This window comes from Saccoglossus kowalevskii, chromosome 18, assembly GCF_978046115.1.
Source record: "Saccoglossus kowalevskii chromosome 18, keSacKowa6.1, whole genome shotgun sequence".
Lineage (NCBI taxonomy): Eukaryota > Metazoa > Hemichordata > Enteropneusta > Harrimaniidae > Saccoglossus > Saccoglossus kowalevskii.
In genome coordinates this window covers 19,317,629-19,336,264 of record NC_140658.1, presented here as the reverse complement: position 1 = coordinate 19,336,264, position 18,636 = coordinate 19,317,629, and the positions used below count along the sequence as shown (strand labels likewise).

The window sequence follows — 18,636 nt, the reverse complement described above, 5'->3', positions numbered from 1 at the left end:
CAAGGTACATCATGTCACAAATATGTATGTGCATTTGTTTCATGATCCCATTAACGATAGCCAAATGGCGGCCGCTTTAAGGCCGAAAATGCATTGAAATCGCACATTTTCACCATTCCGAATCCGGATCTCAGTTATGCATGGATTTTGTTCAAATTCGGTACTTACATTAAACATAATAGGACCTTGATGCACGTCATTTTTTTTCCGGATCAAGTTCGAAATGGCAGACTGGCGGCCATTTTCTTAAAGAATTCAGTTCTGGATCCGTATCCAAGACATGTCTGGATTGATCAAGTTCAAACTTCACACACACATGGTGCATCATGTCACAAATAGATATGTGCATTTGTTTCATGATCCGCTTAACAATAGCTGAATGATGGCCATTTTAAGACCGAAAATGCATTAAAATCACGTATTTTCACAATTCCGGAACCAGATCTCAGTCATGCATGGATGGATTTTGTTCAGATTTAGTACAATGTGTTGTACATATGCAGGTGCATTTCGGTCATGATCTGCTTTGAATGTATATGTCACTCAAATATGAACGGAACGGGGACGTGTCATTGACAATGACTTGTTTTAAATGATTTTAAACTTGTAGTTGAATATCTGACATTATCTGTGAATATTAACTTTTTTCATCTTGTTTTATTTTGTATCCTAATAATGTATTGAGCCATTGTCATAACCAATAGTGAAAACCAACAATTTTGATTTCCTAAATTGCACAATTCATGCATTTTTTGCACATTTACCTTTGGGTTCAAATATCTTAAAGCAATCCGTAACAAAAATCGATTCGGGTCAATTGTGTACAGAGACAAAATGTATTCAATATCGGTGCTAACGGTCATTAGAGACAATGAATCATAAACACGGTATTGTTAAAACATAGTTTAATAAATAATAAAACAATCCTACCCCATACATACATTCTTATAAACAATACCTAATTAGTCCCCGTTCGGACGCAGTCCGAAAACGGGGACTTATGTTTTGCCCTGTGTGCGTCCGTGCGTCCGTGCGTCCGTGATCACCTGTATCTCGAACATGCATGGACCGATTAAGTTCAAACTTCACTCATACATCACACATTATATGGGACATATGCACATGCATTTTTTTCATGATCCGATTAACGATAGCCGAATAGCGGCCATTTTAAGGCCGAAAATGCATCAAAATCGCACATTTTCACCATTCCGAACCCGGATCTCAGTTATGCATGGACGGATTTTGTTCAAATTTGGTACATACATTAAACATAATAGGACCTTGATGCACGTCATTTTTTTTTGGATCGGGTTCGAAATGGCCGACTGGCGGCCATTTTGTTTTAAAGAATTCAGTTCTGGATCCGTATCTGAGACATGCTTGGATTGATCGAGTTCAAACTTCACACACACAAGGTACATCATGTCACAAATATGTATGTGCATTTGTTTCATGATCTCATTAACGATAGCCAAATGGCGGCCGCTTTAAGGCCGAAAATGCATTGAAATCGCACATTTTCACCATTCCGGACCCGGATCTCAGTTATGCATGGACGGATTTCATTCAAATTTGGTACATACATTAAACATAATAGGACCTTGATGCACGTCATTTTTTTTTTCGGATCAAGTTCGAAATAGCCGACTGGCGGCCATTTTGTTTTAAAGAATTCAGTTCTGGATCCGTATCCGAGACATGTCTGGATTGATCAAGTTCAAACTTCACACACACAAGGTACATCATGTCACAAATATGTATGTGCATTTGTTTCATGATCTCATTAACGATAGCCAAATGGGGGTCGCTTTAAGGCCGAAAATGCATTGAAATCGCACATTTTCACCATTCCGGACCCGGATCTCAGTTATGCATGGACGGATTTCGTTCAAATTTGGTACATACATTAAACATAATAGGACCTTGATGCACGTCTTTTTTTTTCCGGATCAAGTTCAAAATGGCCGACTGGCGGCCATTTTGTTAAAGAATTCAGTTCTGGATCCGTATCCAAGACATGTCTGGATTGATCAAGTTCAAACTTCACACACACATGGTACATCATGTCACAAATAGATATGTGCATTTGTTTCATGATCTGCTTAACAATAGCGGAATGATGGCCATTTTAAGGCCGAAAATTCATCAAAATCACGTATTTTCACAATTCCAGAACCGGATCTCAGTCATGCATGGATGGATTTTGTTCAGATTTAGCACAATGTGTTGTACATATGCAGGTGCATTTCGGTCATGATCTGCTTTGAATGTATATGTCACTCAAATATGAATGGAATGGGGACGTGTCATTGACAATGACTTGTTATATTATGGATCAATCTTTTCCTAATATGGTGCTGCAATACCCACAATGCAGTGGCGGATCTAGGGGGGTTCTTGTTCACAAAATAACTCAATTGTATAAAGTTGAGGGTGCATTGTTAGCTTTCAAATTATAATGTTCAACATAGGGGGCGCTATTATCTTGAAAAAACATGATCTATCTATCGTTGGTCTATAAAATTTAATGTGAATGGATTAGTTGACTTGCATACGATATATCAGACATGCATATAGTCTCTTGTTTGTTTTTTGGTGTTTTTTTCAATAAAACATAATATTCCAATATAAAGCATACATGGCCTTTAATCTGCATCTTACATCAATGTTTAGCATCATACGTAACTATAACAACTGGTCATAAGTAAATACATGAGTGGTTTTATCTATTTATATGGTTTGTCTGTCTGTTTGCCTGTCATAATCCAAGATTATGTAGATCGCCGTCAACGTTTATGAAATGACACAGAGGCTATGTATTTAACATATATTTAACATTAATGTATGAAATTAAATGTAAATAGTCATTTTGATGTAGTGTTGACGCTGGTATAACTCTCTTATATTGACATCTATTTGGTGAATTATTCTATAAAAAGTATATATTTGTGTTTGTACAATAATAATCACAAGCAGAATATCAGAGAGAACCATCCACTCAGCATAGAAGTCCATAAGTCAAATCTCGGAATGTGACTAGAAATAGAACAGCGCCCTTTAGTAGATTTAGTTTATTTTGTGAATTATTTAATAAAAAGTATAAATTTCTGTTTGTATAACATTACTCACTTATTTATCCATTTATTTCCGTCAATCATACGTTTAGCCATGTGTCACGTACACTTACGTGTAACTTACGTTTAGCCAAAACATGTACTTTCAGCCAAATCACTTCATACATTCAGTCACGTTACATACATTTAGAAACGTTACATATGTTCCATCACACATTACATACATTTAGACATGTTACATATGTTCCATCACACGTTACATACATTTAGACACATTACATATGTTCCATCACACGTTACATACATTTAGACACGTTACATATGTTCTATCACACGTTACATACATTTAGACACGTTACATATGTTCCATCACATGTTACATACATTCAGTCACGTTACAAACGTTCCATCACACGTTACATACATTCAGTCACGTTACAAACGTTCCATAACACGTTACATACATTCAGTCACGTTGCAAACATTCCATAACACGTTACATACATTCAGTCATGTTACAAATGTTTCATCACACGTTACATACATTCAGTCATGTTACAAATGTTCCATCACACGTTACATACATTCAGTTATGTTACGTTCTATCACACGTTACATAGTCAGTCACGTTACATACCTTCTGTCACATAACATACACTCCGTCACATTACATACATTCTGTCATGTTTCATACGTTCAATCACGCTACATATGTTTAGTTACGTTACATACGTTCAGTCTCATTACATATGTTTAGCCATGATGTTACACATGTTAAGCCAAAACATGTACGTTTAGCCAAAACATGTATGTTTAGCCAAAACATGTAAGCTTAGCCAAGTCACATCACATACATTCAGTCACGTTACAAACGTTCCGTCATGTTACATTCAGTCACATTACATACCTTCTGTCATATAACATACACTGCGTCACGTTACATACGTTCCATCATCTTGCATACATTCAATCACGCTACATACATTTAGTTACATTACATACGTTTAGCCAAAACATGTATGTTTAGCCAAGTCACGTTACAGTCACGTTACGTACCTTCTGTCACATAACATACACTCTGTCACATTACATATGTTGCATACGTTCAATAACGCTACATACGTTCATGCAGTTACAATACATATGTTCAGTCTCGTTACATATATTTAGCCATGATGTTACATACGTTTAGCCAAAACATGTACATTTAGCCAAAACATGTACGTTTAACCAAAACATGTACGTTTAGCCAAAACATGTACATTTAGCCAAAACATGTACGTTTAACCAAAACATGTACGTTTAGCCAAAACATGTACGTTTAGCCAAAACATGTACGTTTAGCTAAGTGACGTTACATACATTCAGTCACGTTACATACGTTCAGTCACGTTACATACGTTCAGTCTCATTACATATGTTTAGCCATGATGTTACATACGTTTAGCCAAAACATGTACGTTTAGCCAAGTCACGTTACATACATTCAGTTACGCTACAAACATTCCGTCATGTTACATACAGTCATGTTACATACCTTCTGTCACATAACATACACTCTGCATACGTTCAATCATGTTGCATACATTCAGTCACGTTACATACGTTCAGTCACGTTACATACAATAGCCAATTGGTGGTCGTTTGTTTTTCAAAAATGTTATTCTGAAGCCACATCTGACACACTTCATTTCACATTCAAAATTCATATATACATCATGTTACATAGTACGTTTATCGTTTCTCAATGGAATTCAAGATGGCTGAATGTATTTCGGTTATTTGTGAATCTGACCTTGGTCGTGGATGAACAGATTGTATGTCATTTGGAACATATTATTATACATCATGTACATCTTAATGTACGTCACTTTAATGTTATTGTAACAACCACCATGCATCTCTGATATTTCGTAAACGAAGCACGGCGTATAAAGACAGATTCATATTTGGTACATACATAGAACATTATGCTAACATTGATTTGTATGATTTAGGTTTGTTTAATGTTTTTATGACATTGACGTGTCATGATAATGATTGGTACATCATTTCTACATTGTACTGTAATCCAACTACAACTGTATATCTATCATAGTTGATAAATTACTGGGCTAAGCCCGGAGTAATTCTTAGATAGTACATAAAAATTGGAATTGGTACATTGGATAGTGTCCCAGATTTATGGGCTGGGTCAAATGGTGCTACTGAAATGACACAGTGATTCAATTATTGCTACTTTGGCAAGATAATTGGGTGGAAGCATAGGTGATTATTTGTATTTTAAAAGATAAAAATAAACTGCACTATAATAATGAATACTAAAAATAGTTGAATGCATTTCCACTGTTTGTCAAATCATTAATTGATCTTGAATCATAAAATTAATGAAATGAATCCGACTGTATACAAATCATTATATGTTTTGTATCGAATACAACTTGGGTATATTGAGGTGCTTGTGGTAAATTATTTTCATCTCGTGCATATTCACTCACAGGCGTGGATTACTATCGTACCCATGTATGTATCTGTACGGATATTATTGTTTGTTCCATCAATATCTCAAACATCACTAGGTAGTTTTGAATGCAGTTTGGCGAACTTTATGACTTGGTTAGTTTTTATGTACAAATCTGTGCATATTAATGAGGTAACGAATATATCATGTTTTAGTGTATCTTCAAAGCAGCTTGTTTTTTCTGTTTTGTTTTGTTAACTAGATTGAAACTTGACACAAGTATACTTGCATGACTGATAATTACATGTTATATGCTAATACAATTATTTGCATAACAATAACCATATTTTACATGTTTTTAGTGCATCTGTGCATAGATTGGCACTTAAATACTTCATGTGCAGTTGAATGTTCATTTTAGTAAAGGTCAAACAATAATTGTTGTATATTGATTGGCATTAAAGTAACACAAATAAATAACACACGGGAGCGCTTCATAGAATATGATGCTTAGCAACAGAAACAACCATTATTTAACTACGTCATATCCTTTCCATTTAGGCAAAGAGTGGTGAAGTAACAGATGATAAATCCACTGACAATAAACAGGTGAGGCTACATTTAGATTTACATTTACTCCAGTGTTGATTGGTATTTATGTAGTATATGTGTTTGGCAAATAATATTACAACACCATTAACATTTATGGATTATAATTTACATATTTCTTATATTAACATACTTTGCTAACTAACACATTTTCCCAACTAGTCTATAATGTATATCTAACCAACTATCCATTGATAGTGACTATAACCATAATCAAACCATGTAAGCATTTCCCAATCACAATTGTAATCACAAACAACCATAAACTATTTATATTCAGTGTGTTCATTTTCTAACCATAAACTATTTATATTCAGCGTGTTCATTTTCCAACCATAAACTATTTATATTCAGTGTGTTCATTTTCTAACCATAAACTATTTATATTCAGTGTGTTCATTTTCTAACCATAAACTATTTATATTCAGTTTGTTCAATTTCTAACCATAAACTATTTATATTCAGCGTGTTCATTTTCTAACCATAAACTATTTATATTCAGTGTGTTCATTTTCTAATCATAAACTATTTATATTCAGTGTGTTCATTTTCTAATCATAAACTATTTATATTCAGTGTGTTCATTTTCTAACCATAAACTATTTATATTCAGCGTGTTCATTTTCTAACCATAAACTATTTATATTCAGCGTGTTCATTTTCTAACCATAAACTATTTATATTCAGTGTGTTCATTTTCTAACCATAAACTATTTATATTCAGTGTGTTCATTTTCTAACCATAAACTATTTATATTCAGTGTGTTCATTTTCTAACCATAAACTATTTATATTCAGTGTGTTCATTTTCTAACCATAAACTATTTATATTCAGCGTGTTCATTTTCTAACCATAAACTATTTATATTCAGTGTGTTCATTTTCTAATCATAAACTATTTATATTCAGTGTGTTCATTTTCTAATCATAAACTATTTATATTCAGTGTGTTCATTTTCTAACCATAAACTATTTATATTCAGTGTGTTCATTTTCTAACCATAAACTATTTATATTCAGTGTGTTCATTTTCTAACCATAAACTACTTATATTCAGTGTGTTCATTTTCTAACCATAAACTATTTATATTCAGTGTGTTCATTTTCTAACCATAAACTATTTATATTCAGTGTGTTCATTTTCTAACCATAAACTATTTATATTCAGTGTGTTCATTTTCTAACCATAAACTATTTATATTCAGTGTGTTCATTTTCTAACCATAAACTATTTATATTCAGTGTGTTCATTTTCTAACCATAAACTATTTATATTCAGTGTGTTCATTTTCTAACCATAAACTATTTATATTCAGTGTGTTCATTTTCTAATCATAAACTATTTATATTCAACGTGTTCATTTTCTAATCATAAACTATTTATATTCAGTGTGTTCATTTTCTAACCATAAACTATTTATATTCAGTGTGTTCATTTTCTAATCATAAACTATTTATATTCAGTGTGTTCATTTTCTAACCATAAACTATTTATATTCAGTGTGTTCATTTTCTAATCATAAACTATTTATATTCAGTGTGTTCATTTTCTAACCATAAACTATTTATATTCAGTGTGTTCATTTTCTAATCATAAACTATTTATATTCAGGGTGTTCATTTTCTAATCATAAACTATTTATATTCAGTGTGTTCATTTTCTAACCATAAACTATTTATATTGAGTGTGTTCATTTTCTAACCATAAACTATTTATATTGAGTGTGTTCAAAATCTTTCTGTAGACTCCACTCCACGTTGCAGCCGAGCAAGGAAATGTTGAAGAAGTGAAGAGATTATGTATAAGTGGTGCTTCAATCGATGCACTGGACGAGGTTTGTTTTGAATGTTAAATTGCACCTGACTAAAAACCTGATGATAAATTAGATGATAAATTAAACTAAATTTAGTGATATAAATTCAGATGTTTATATTCCGGTGCACATACCATTTGAAACAACATTATGTTATGTGATATTTAGATGACTGCACTATTCTCTAAACAAAGGCATCACACATATAGGCGTAAGATTTTCATGATGACAATGCGTGGGAGCATCCGGGTATTGTCACAATTATTGTACTAGTAAAATGATAACATCCTAACATTAACCTAATTGCATGCATTAATTGGAATATGAAAAATGAAAAACAACGTTTGCTTGTATATTGATAGAACCGCAATACACCATTACACCTGGCTTGTTTGAAAGGATATGATTCCGTTGTTGAGGTGTTGGTCAACTATGGTGCTGTTAAGAATATAAAAGGACGAGTAAGGTTACATCATTATGACTCTTGGATACTTTACCCACATTTTCTTTATTTAAGAACCATGCTACATTGTATGTTAAATGCTGGTAAAGACAGATGTATTGCACTGTTGTATGCGTGATATGTAACATTACAATTTACTGAATATATGTATCAGATTGTAAATATATATAATTATTATATATTCACTTTCACAGTATGAAAATAATGCACTACACCATGCATGTGAAGGTGGTAATGTCAAGGTGTTCAGGATACTTACTAGTGCAGGCTGGGATTTAGAGGCTCGAGATGAAGTAAGTGTTACTTTCATAATACAGAGACAAGTAAAATTAATTTATCCAGACTATATTTCCCTCATCTCAATTATTCTCTATTCTACAGTTAAACAATGTTAAACATTTTGATAAAAACAAAGGGTCCTAATTTTACATTTCGACTGAAATGGAAGGACAAAGCTCTGAATTTTAATTCAAAATAAGGGTCAGTGTTTTTCCGCAACCTTCATAAAGTTCACGTAAAAAAAGAGGACTACCGGTATAAGTTTTACAAAATATAAGAAAATGTTGATATTTCTTCTATGTGGTTACCATGCCCCAGAACTCATTTCCCCTATAGTGAATTTGGTGCAGACGTATGAGAATCAGTGGCATATGTTAGATTAACTGCATATGTTGCAGACAACTGACTTCTGAGATTTGTCATATATACATAAAAAGCTAATATTGATGATTTGTTATATGTGAACACAATTGTAAGTTGTTGGTGACATCTGTAATTGTAAACTTCTTTGAAATTACGTTTTTGTTTCACATGCTAATTATTTTAGATTTATTGTTTTTTCATAACTCATTACATTAACAAGGGAATGCCTCCCCCTATCCAATCCATGACATATCGTGCCTGTCAATAATATCGTTAAAAGTGGCAAATAGTATAATAGAAATCACACTCTCAGTGATGTATGTCATGTTAACTTAATGTATCAATTGAAATTATGTCACATGATTTACAATATTTGATTCAGATGTTTGCAACCAGCACATCAAATTTGACCTCCTTACCTTGTGACCTATTTTCTTTATAATGTGACACTGTTAGTAGTCAAACATCACAAGTAATATCATCACAAATCTGGTATGATGTCATCACATTGGAATCTAGTTAAACAATCAGCTTACCAAAACTGTCAATTTGTTTTATCTGCGATTCAAAATCGCTTGGTGCAAAAATATCATGTTTTATTATTATTTAAAAGCAGTCACACTTCCTAACAGCTGTCTCCAGGCTTAGCCAGTGTTCCATATTATTTTTGTAAAATTCATAAAATTATTCGGTTTTTCTTAATTTAGTAATACATAAAAGATATAAAAAGTGATGGCAACATACCTGGATGGTTCTCACTCAAATGGCTTTAAGTCATTTTTTTATTCAACAGAAACAAGAACATAGATTTCTGTTCATAAATTACAAATATGACCAAACTGTGCAAGATTGTTTTTTATTTACAGAAGGGATTCACTGCATTGCTGTGGGCAAGTCAACTTGGGAAAATGGAAATTATCAAAGAGTTAATAAAGCTTGGAGCAGACAGACATGCCCGCACAAATGTAAGTGTTGTGTAGCAGCTCATCAAATTTGAGATCTTAACCTGCCTCAATGGATCAAACTATACTTGTAAGCGCCCTCAATGTCAGGTTTGGTAGGTAGTACCTTTGTTTTTATTTATATCAGGATTTATTAATCAGTTCTACCATGTGTATTAAATTTGCCGGAAGGATTTTTAGTAGCAGGATAGTATTGTTACTAGAAAGTGCTATGAAAATGTTGATGGATGTAACTGAACCAATAGTAGCCATAACCTATATGTTTTTAGAACGCATTTGACACGAATTTTTTTAATCAAATCAACGAGAACATTAGCTTCAAAGGTGTATTTAAATTTTGTAAGATGAAGCGCCAGTATTTTCTAAAACATTGTCAGAATAATAGTTGTGACCTCATGGTAACACTAAAATTGTGAAGTTATGATTTTAGAAATGATATGGACATAAATGATAATGAACATAAAAATACTCATTTATACTATGTGATATACAATGCTGTATTTTTGTTATAGCAAGAATAACCATTGATATGATATTAGTGTTTTTGTCTATATTACTCATTTAAGTCATGTGACCCTTAAATAAAGTCTACACAAAAAATATGTTTTTCAAAAATGTAGACCAAATGCTTAAGAATACATAGGTTTGATAGATTTGGGCTATTATTAGTTTGGTTTTAGCCATCAATATTTTCCGAGTAAATGACAAATACTATCCTGCCACCTTAAAACACAGTCAATGTTGAACACATGAACCGAGAGGTATAAAATGGTATAATTGATTGTGCTAATCTAGTATGTATATGTGGTTCAAAAGTATTTATAAGAATGACCACAAGAGGGCGCTGTATAGCTGATCAATTATTTTCTCCATTTAAAGGTAACCAATTCTCATATCTGGTAACTGTCCACCATTAACCAATCAGCTGCCTCTATGTGATGTACCATAAATCACAATGAATTAAATGCTTTATCTTGTTAATTTTAACTCTTGTTATTATTGGAAGAATCTCTTGGACCAGTTGACTTCTGGTGTGTTGGTGGTGAAAAATTTATGAGAAAATTGACCACATTTCACTTAAATTACTGCTTAGGTTTTCTATTTTCAGTATTACAGTACTGTATGTTTGATTTTGGGCATAATTCTTATCTTTGTCGTTACATTTTCATTTTATTTATAGCAAAGGCCATGACATTTATTTACATACTTTTTAATAACCACGAAAAATTTTCAAAAGGCCATTGGAGGCATTGGTTGCATCTTTAGAAATAACACTTTTATCAGTGTACAGCAATAAAATGTTAAGACAGTCAGAAGTCATCTCACTCTCTCCTTATAGAACAAATATTATTTTCTTCAATCTGTCTAAGCACGTTGTTCATTTGTGTTCCTTTTTTTTACCTTTTGGAAATTCTTTTGGAAATTTGTGTCTGTATTCTATATTTTGTTCACATGCATTTTTCTCCAATGCATGACAATGAAGTCACCTCAAAACAGTTTTAATCTGAACTTGTTAGGAGTTTTCTTGCTACACTTAAAACAGCTAAACTTAAAAAGAACTTATCTTCCTTGTTTTAGTTTAGTCTCCATCATACATGGATTATTCATTAAGTGTTATGTAACCACACAAGGACATTTCAAGCATACCAATGAGAGCATAGTCACTATTACTGTCACCAGGAACTACCCAATGCCCTTGTTCATGCAATTTTCAACAAAACTGCCTTATTAAAATTCAATATTAATGCTGCAGAGCAGCTATCAGGTTGAAAACTGACAGTAAAATATGACTTAATATTAACCCAATATGTTTGGAATAAAATGCAGTGACGTGAATTGTAAATCATAAAAGCATGCTAATTATGTAAAATATCATTTTAGTTTCTGAAACTTGAAAGGTCTTTCCCATGAGATGCTATACTGGACCAGCCATTCTGTAAATGAGTTTCAGGCATTTTTGCTGTTTTTCACTAAAAAAAGATGGCGGCCCTAGCCAGCAAATCGCCTAGACACTCATAAAGAGGTCAAATGAAGAGAAACTTGAGTAAAAACTATAGGGTTCAAACAGACTTGGACCCTAAAATGAAAGTCACAACATCAGTGGCACAAATAATAACATTGATGAACTTTAGATTCAATCACATTCACTTGCATTACAAGCAGCAAAACAACAAACCAACAAATAAACAGACCACATCGACCAACTACAACATCACTACCTGCTATGAAAGTAAACCTGACAAACCGAATACTATGTGTGCTATTTTCAAGCTGACGTAACATGACAAACACATGCTAAATTGTCCTGTGTATGACAACACATGTTTACCTGTAACTTTAACATGCAGCAACACTATTCATCATATTACATATTCTGGCTACATCATAAAATAATATGACTGCATGCTACTGAGTAGTGATAACAATGCAGACACAAAAAAGTGTTGAACTGAAATTATCTACAATGAATTTTATGTTATAACAGTGCACCTATTCAAAACATGCTACTTGTCTTCACCTTAATAGCTTCAAACACTGAAGGGAACGTAGCCTCTGTACATCACACCAACTTCAGTCAGTCGATCATATGATTCATATATACATTTTATTAATGGTTTAGATGCTTGAGATATTGAATTTCTTGATAGACACCGAGTCTCACCAAGATACAAGAAAACTATACAACAATAAACAAAAACAGTTCACATACTGTTTACCAAGTAATTGTAGACAAATTTTGACACGAAATATTATCACTGCTATATACGTTTAAATATGTGCACCATACTACTTATCTCATGAATTGTTACCAGTACCTTATATTATATAATATTAAATATCAGACTAAACATTTTTTTTGCAAATTCATCAAAATCTTTGTGAAAAACCATTGACACATTGGGATAACAGTTATAAACTGTCTTTTATCATAATTACACATTAGTGAACATCCAAGTCAATCATACTTAAAACGAGTATTTGGTGTGAATGAGTACCCCATACTTTAAACAAGCTAACAAATATATTGATGTTAGAGCTAAAAAGAACTGAGGTTACCATTTAAATTATACAAGATATGTTGACTTGTCATATTCTATTACACATACTCCCATATCAACATCAACCCAACCTGCATTTTCATCAACCCTCTATAAAATCTATCCAGCATTCATGTCATATTTACAATCAAATTCAAAATACTAATTTAAGCCAAAGAAAGTTTTGCTTCTCACCCTATGGAAAAATTGAAAAATGTGATATGATTTTCCTTACTTTATTTTTATTAAAGATTATTTAATACCACAAGGTATCTGTTCAACACTCGTTGTCAGTGACATAGTCACTGTTGCAATTAGGTGAAACGCTAATTGTGGCCAAAAAGCAAGATGGCTGCATGTCAGCTTTTATCTGATCACAAATTGAATTGTTATGGACATGTATTGCTACATGCATTATATATGCAAATCACTGGTCATGTGACCAGGTAAATTGTTTCTGATTGAGTGTATGCCAGTGGTCTAGTATACAAGACTAATCTAGTATTAACAAAAATAAGATTTATTAAATGACTTCAAAATTTGCAATCTAATATATGGTCAGAAACATACTTCTATTTTCTATTTCTCTGGTAAAACTCATTGACAACTGAAGTGCTTGTCTCCAGTGTGCCAGTTATTAGTTATGGCATTACCAATTGACATTTTTTCTAACAATGTTTCATGGTAAGAAATCATTTAAAAATACTTTAGCATAAGTCACACATAAACATGTACCAAGTGATTAACATACAATTGTCAGTTTACTCACACCCATAGTCGTAATCTGTTGTACAAGCAGATATGCATCTCAAGAGGAAATATTTCCATTCATATATGGTGTGTAGTGTGATCGCATGTAGCAATATACTGTTAATACATTTTTCTTCTGATCTTCCTAACAATATTAGAAGAACTCACGAAAAATGAATGCTCAAAATATTTGCTGAAAATCCAAGATGGCAGCCAAATCACATGACTGATCAGAATTATTTGTTGCTGTCCAAAGAAGTTCAGTAGAGAAGCAACATGGCAAGTTTCAAAATTATCTAATAAATGCGATATCAGTAAAAATAAAAACTTTCTGTTTAGAATAAATCCAAGATGGCAGCCTAATCACATGACTGATCAGAATTATTTGTTGCTGTCCAAAGAAGTTCAGTAGAGAAGCAACATGGCAAGTTTCATAATGATCTAATAAATACAGCATCAGTAAAAAAAAACTTCCTGTTTAGAATAAATCCAAGAAGGCAGCCAAATCATGTGATCAGTCATAAAAAATAATGTGTCATACTTAAAAGCAAATTTCAGATCAGTGTGGTTTTTTTTGTGAAATAGGAAGCCCACATACCAATAAAGGGTTCAAAATGGCCACTCCCGGTTGAACTTCAATTCAATGTTTGCCGAACCAGTTGACCAATCAAAATTCTTGGGTGCACCAGTTTACATTGGAACCCATCATTATAGAAAATTGAAACCATTCTATTCATTGGTTTTCTTGGATCCCTAATAACATTCTGAACATCATTTAACCAGAGATGGTGTCAACTGAGATTATTTGAAATTGATGCAATAGATTGATTCATCTATGTAGTGGTTTACACGTGTAGACTACCTTGCCCTCCCTTCCCCCTCCTCCCGCCAGTATATTCTTTAAAATAAGGTGATGGCTATTAGGGTGGATCATAATTATGAGCTTAATAAATCAATTAATATGAATGCTAAACCAAATACTATAAAAATATTTTAATTTGGCTTGGAATTAATTTTTGCTATTTTCGCTGAAGAAATGATTCGGTGAAAATAAAATCCAGCGAATATACCTATTTTCCTTTATTTTACATTCAACTTGTCAAAAATCAGTGAAAATAAATTCCATATAAATCACCCAAAATTATTTCCAGCTAAAATAAAGTATTTTACAGTACATGCGTGGATTACTCTAGAAAAACAAAGACTTCTTCTGTCCAAAATAGCATGACAATTAGGTTTTAGAGAAATCAATGTCAAATCGTACAAATCAGAATTATGAGTCATCTGCAGTGTTGTGCAACAGACAGACAGGCACAGTGAAACAGATGGTAGAATCTACAAACAGATGGTGTGAATTTGTAATCATCCACGATTTGTGGACGTTATCCTCCAATACTGGATGTGTTCACACATATGACATGCCGAAAAAATCATTTTACATTAGTTTTTTACATTCATGAGGAAAGGAATCTTATTTCAGTATAGTAACTAATATAAACATTTGAAATAGGACGTAGGTATTCTGTCATGGCTACCTGTTGAAACATCATCTACTCAAGTGATGTAACATGATTCTCAAGTGATGTCAGTGAAGCATAAATCAAACGCTCTGTTTCATGTAAATCACCTGCTAGTTAAATTTTTCTGTGTTGATATATTTAGTGTTATGATGTTTAGCAAGAAGCACCATTAATAAATAATTCAGCTGCACTATAATTTATAGCATTGACCACAATAATGCCAAGTATGCTAAAATACAGATTTGGTTAGAGAATAAATGGAGAAAAAACATGCAGGTTAGAGACAAACCACCCAGACAGCAGTGTAGTAACAAACATGAAGTAAGTTTTACAGCTACGTGGTAACTAGGGTCACATTGCAGCCACAAAATGAAACATGTATTGAACCACCTAGACAGTGGTGTAGTAAGAGGGCCGGCAAGGCGTATTTTTTCGTAAGCTTTAATCAATTGTTTTTATTGTCGTTATAATGTAATTGAAATAAATAAAAAACATAAATTCGTAGACATAGGCAAGTTTTAAAATGTAATCAGCTATTTTATTCGTCCGTAATTTGTACCAAGATCTTATTTTTTGTAAGCATTATAAAGCATTTCCACATTACATGTTGTAAATCGTAAGCAATTTCCAATTTTGATTCTTACACACAAATTATCAAGTACATTATAAAAATGTAAAATGTAATTAGGAATTTGCTTTATCTGTGAAGTGTAAAAACCTATTTTTTACTGTAAATGGAAATTTCCATTATATTTCCTGTAACCTGACCTGTACCAGATATCCCCACTTGTCTCCCTCTAGTAACAGTGGAGTAAGGAGTAACATAGAGTAAGCTTTAATCACAACCTGCTAACCAGGGTCACAGCTGGATGATGGACATGAAATTACTAACCAATCACAAGTGACAGGTGGGAAATACAATTTTTACTCATGACTGTCATCAGAGTTTGACTGAGTGAAATATTCGGGGAACCTTTGAGCAGATCTATGTTGTACATTGACTTGCACGGTTTTTGAGGTAAAAAATGTAACTTGACCAATCTGTATTTCTGGAGATAGATTATTAGACAGTGAAAGGAAAACATTGACACAAGACGATCGAATAACCAAACACATGACATTTAAAATCCCATATAATTTGTCCATCCTATGCAGATAAGCTCTGTCTATATGCAAGTTTTACTACATCATTCAGATGCATACATAATTAATAGCAAGGATGCTTCTTCAGCCTATAACAGTCATTTAGGTCTTACATTAAATCATTTTAGTATAAAAAAAACATTAGGTCAGTCTACTAGTGGAGCCACAAAATGAAAACTGTAGTGAACCACTACTAGGCATGATATCATAACTTTGATTTACAGAATAACCTTAACTACTCAAATGATCACAACATTAATCCCTTAAAATAAATTGTTTATTGAACTAGAAAATAAACTATATACAGGGTAAACTCAATATATTATAGAAAACCGTTCTCTATCATATACATGTATATAAATAACAAAATCTACTTTTGCATTGAATTTTATAAAAGTAGAAAAATATTTACAGTTTCAACCATTATGGCCAAGAATGTAAAAAATATAGCACTTGATTTTTACAAGGCACACTCTTTGCCAAACTGAATGGGGGTAATGGGTGATGGTGGCTAAATGAGAGTGTATAAAATTGTTACCACTTGGTGGCGCTATAACAAACTACAATTTCCATAATCTGTAGCACTGCAGAAATCATTTTTCTGTATTTGGTAAACTTGCCTTGATACTAACACTGATTTGTTTTTTACTAATTAAGCCAAACCAGTAATTGAACAAACCTGCTGTACTGAAGTATTGCAGATAAATAAATCTATCACAATGACATAAAGTTTAAATACAGCTATACATGTATATTAATTGTCCTTACAATTCAAAATCCCCTATCAACTCTACATCAGGGCTTTTAACATTGCTAAATTTTCACTCAGATATTTACTATAAGCTCTAACAGTACAAAAAATCAATGCAATTGATAACTCTTGCATCATCTCCCTCTTCAATTGGTTCTGTCCATTGCTATAATGGTCTCTTCTATACATCGCTTGTAATCTTCCATCTATGGATTTTTATTTCCATACCAATTGCTCAGGCCAATGGCTGCCCATTGACTCAGTAACCATGGTTGCAAATGACTGTCATAATATAAGTTACAAGGAAGTTACAATTATTGGTGTCTATGTGACCTCACATGGATAGAAAGTCAAGTAAATATTTGTGATATTACACATGTATGTTGAGGTACATTCCACATCACATGGTTGCAGATATACTGTGACTTTAATGACTATCTCACTGCTGAAGGTAGTTGCTGTAATTCCTACATCTTCTCTGAATTCTCCATAATTCTGAAAAGAGGAAGATAAAATTACAAATGAAGAATTCCAATTTAATCAATACACATGTTCAATAATTGCAAAATTATGCTGCATGCAAACTGAGAAATGTACGCACAAAAAAATCCTATACAATAACAATGAAAGTTTTTCTGTGTTTCTTGAGTTTTAGTTTGACATTACTGATAGTGATCATAGTATGCTTGATACCATAAATGTTGGGCAGCTCTAAAGCTATTACCAACCATGCCAGAGAAGAGGAAAGTAAGCATGATTTAATTTTAACTTAATTTCATGCATCCAGAATTTAATTTCATAAAAGCAATTGATCAAATTGCCCCGCTTATTCAAAGAATTTGGTTCAAAGGTCATATATGTCTATGGATGGAGACTTTAGGGCAAAATACATGATATAAGAAAGTAGGGAGGTATGCAAGGTCAGATACCTTGGGAATATCAGATATTGTAATATATGACTAGATGAGTGTTGACCAATAATTGTAATGTGATAGTGACTCGTTAGAAAATATACTCCATTTAGACTATAGGAGATACAGTACTACCAGATTCTGCCGTAAATTCGCCCAGGGCCGTTAAACGGCAGTTCTGGTTTTAAAAAAAATAAATTGGGACCAAGAAACCGCCCAGGGCGATTTTTCGGCAGTTTTTTTTTTTAAGGTGTCATTTTAATCTTTTCTGATGCCTAAAATTTTCGCGTAGTCATTGACGCCTATTCAAGAGATTGATGTTTATTGCGACTAGCGCGAATGGGTTAGCTTCGTTTCGACAATGAGCTGTTATTGCTGTAAACAATGTTGAATTATACTTCAAATGCTCAGTTTATCTTTGGAAAACAACTAATTTTTTTATTTAAAAACAAATCATGCCGCTTTTCCATCAATATCCAAGCCAAAAGATCGAAC

The 18,636-nt window shown here is 32.8% G+C and overlaps 1 protein-coding gene across 1 annotated transcript in view; it reads left to right on the top strand.

Moving 5' to 3' along the window:
* LOC144350123 (uncharacterized) overlaps positions 1 to 18,636 on the top strand; it is a 96,559-nt gene that overhangs the window by 20,307 nt on the left and 57,616 nt on the right. Inside the window, exons 6-10 of the mRNA XM_085492977.1 lie at positions 6,100 to 6,147; positions 7,893 to 7,982; positions 8,324 to 8,422; positions 8,619 to 8,717; positions 9,933 to 10,031. Of these exons, the coding sequence (XP_085349103.1) occupies positions 6,100 to 6,147; positions 7,893 to 7,982; positions 8,324 to 8,422; positions 8,619 to 8,717; positions 9,933 to 10,031 (435 nt within the window). The remainder of the gene's footprint in view (positions 1 to 6,099; positions 6,148 to 7,892; positions 7,983 to 8,323; positions 8,423 to 8,618; positions 8,718 to 9,932; positions 10,032 to 18,636) is intronic.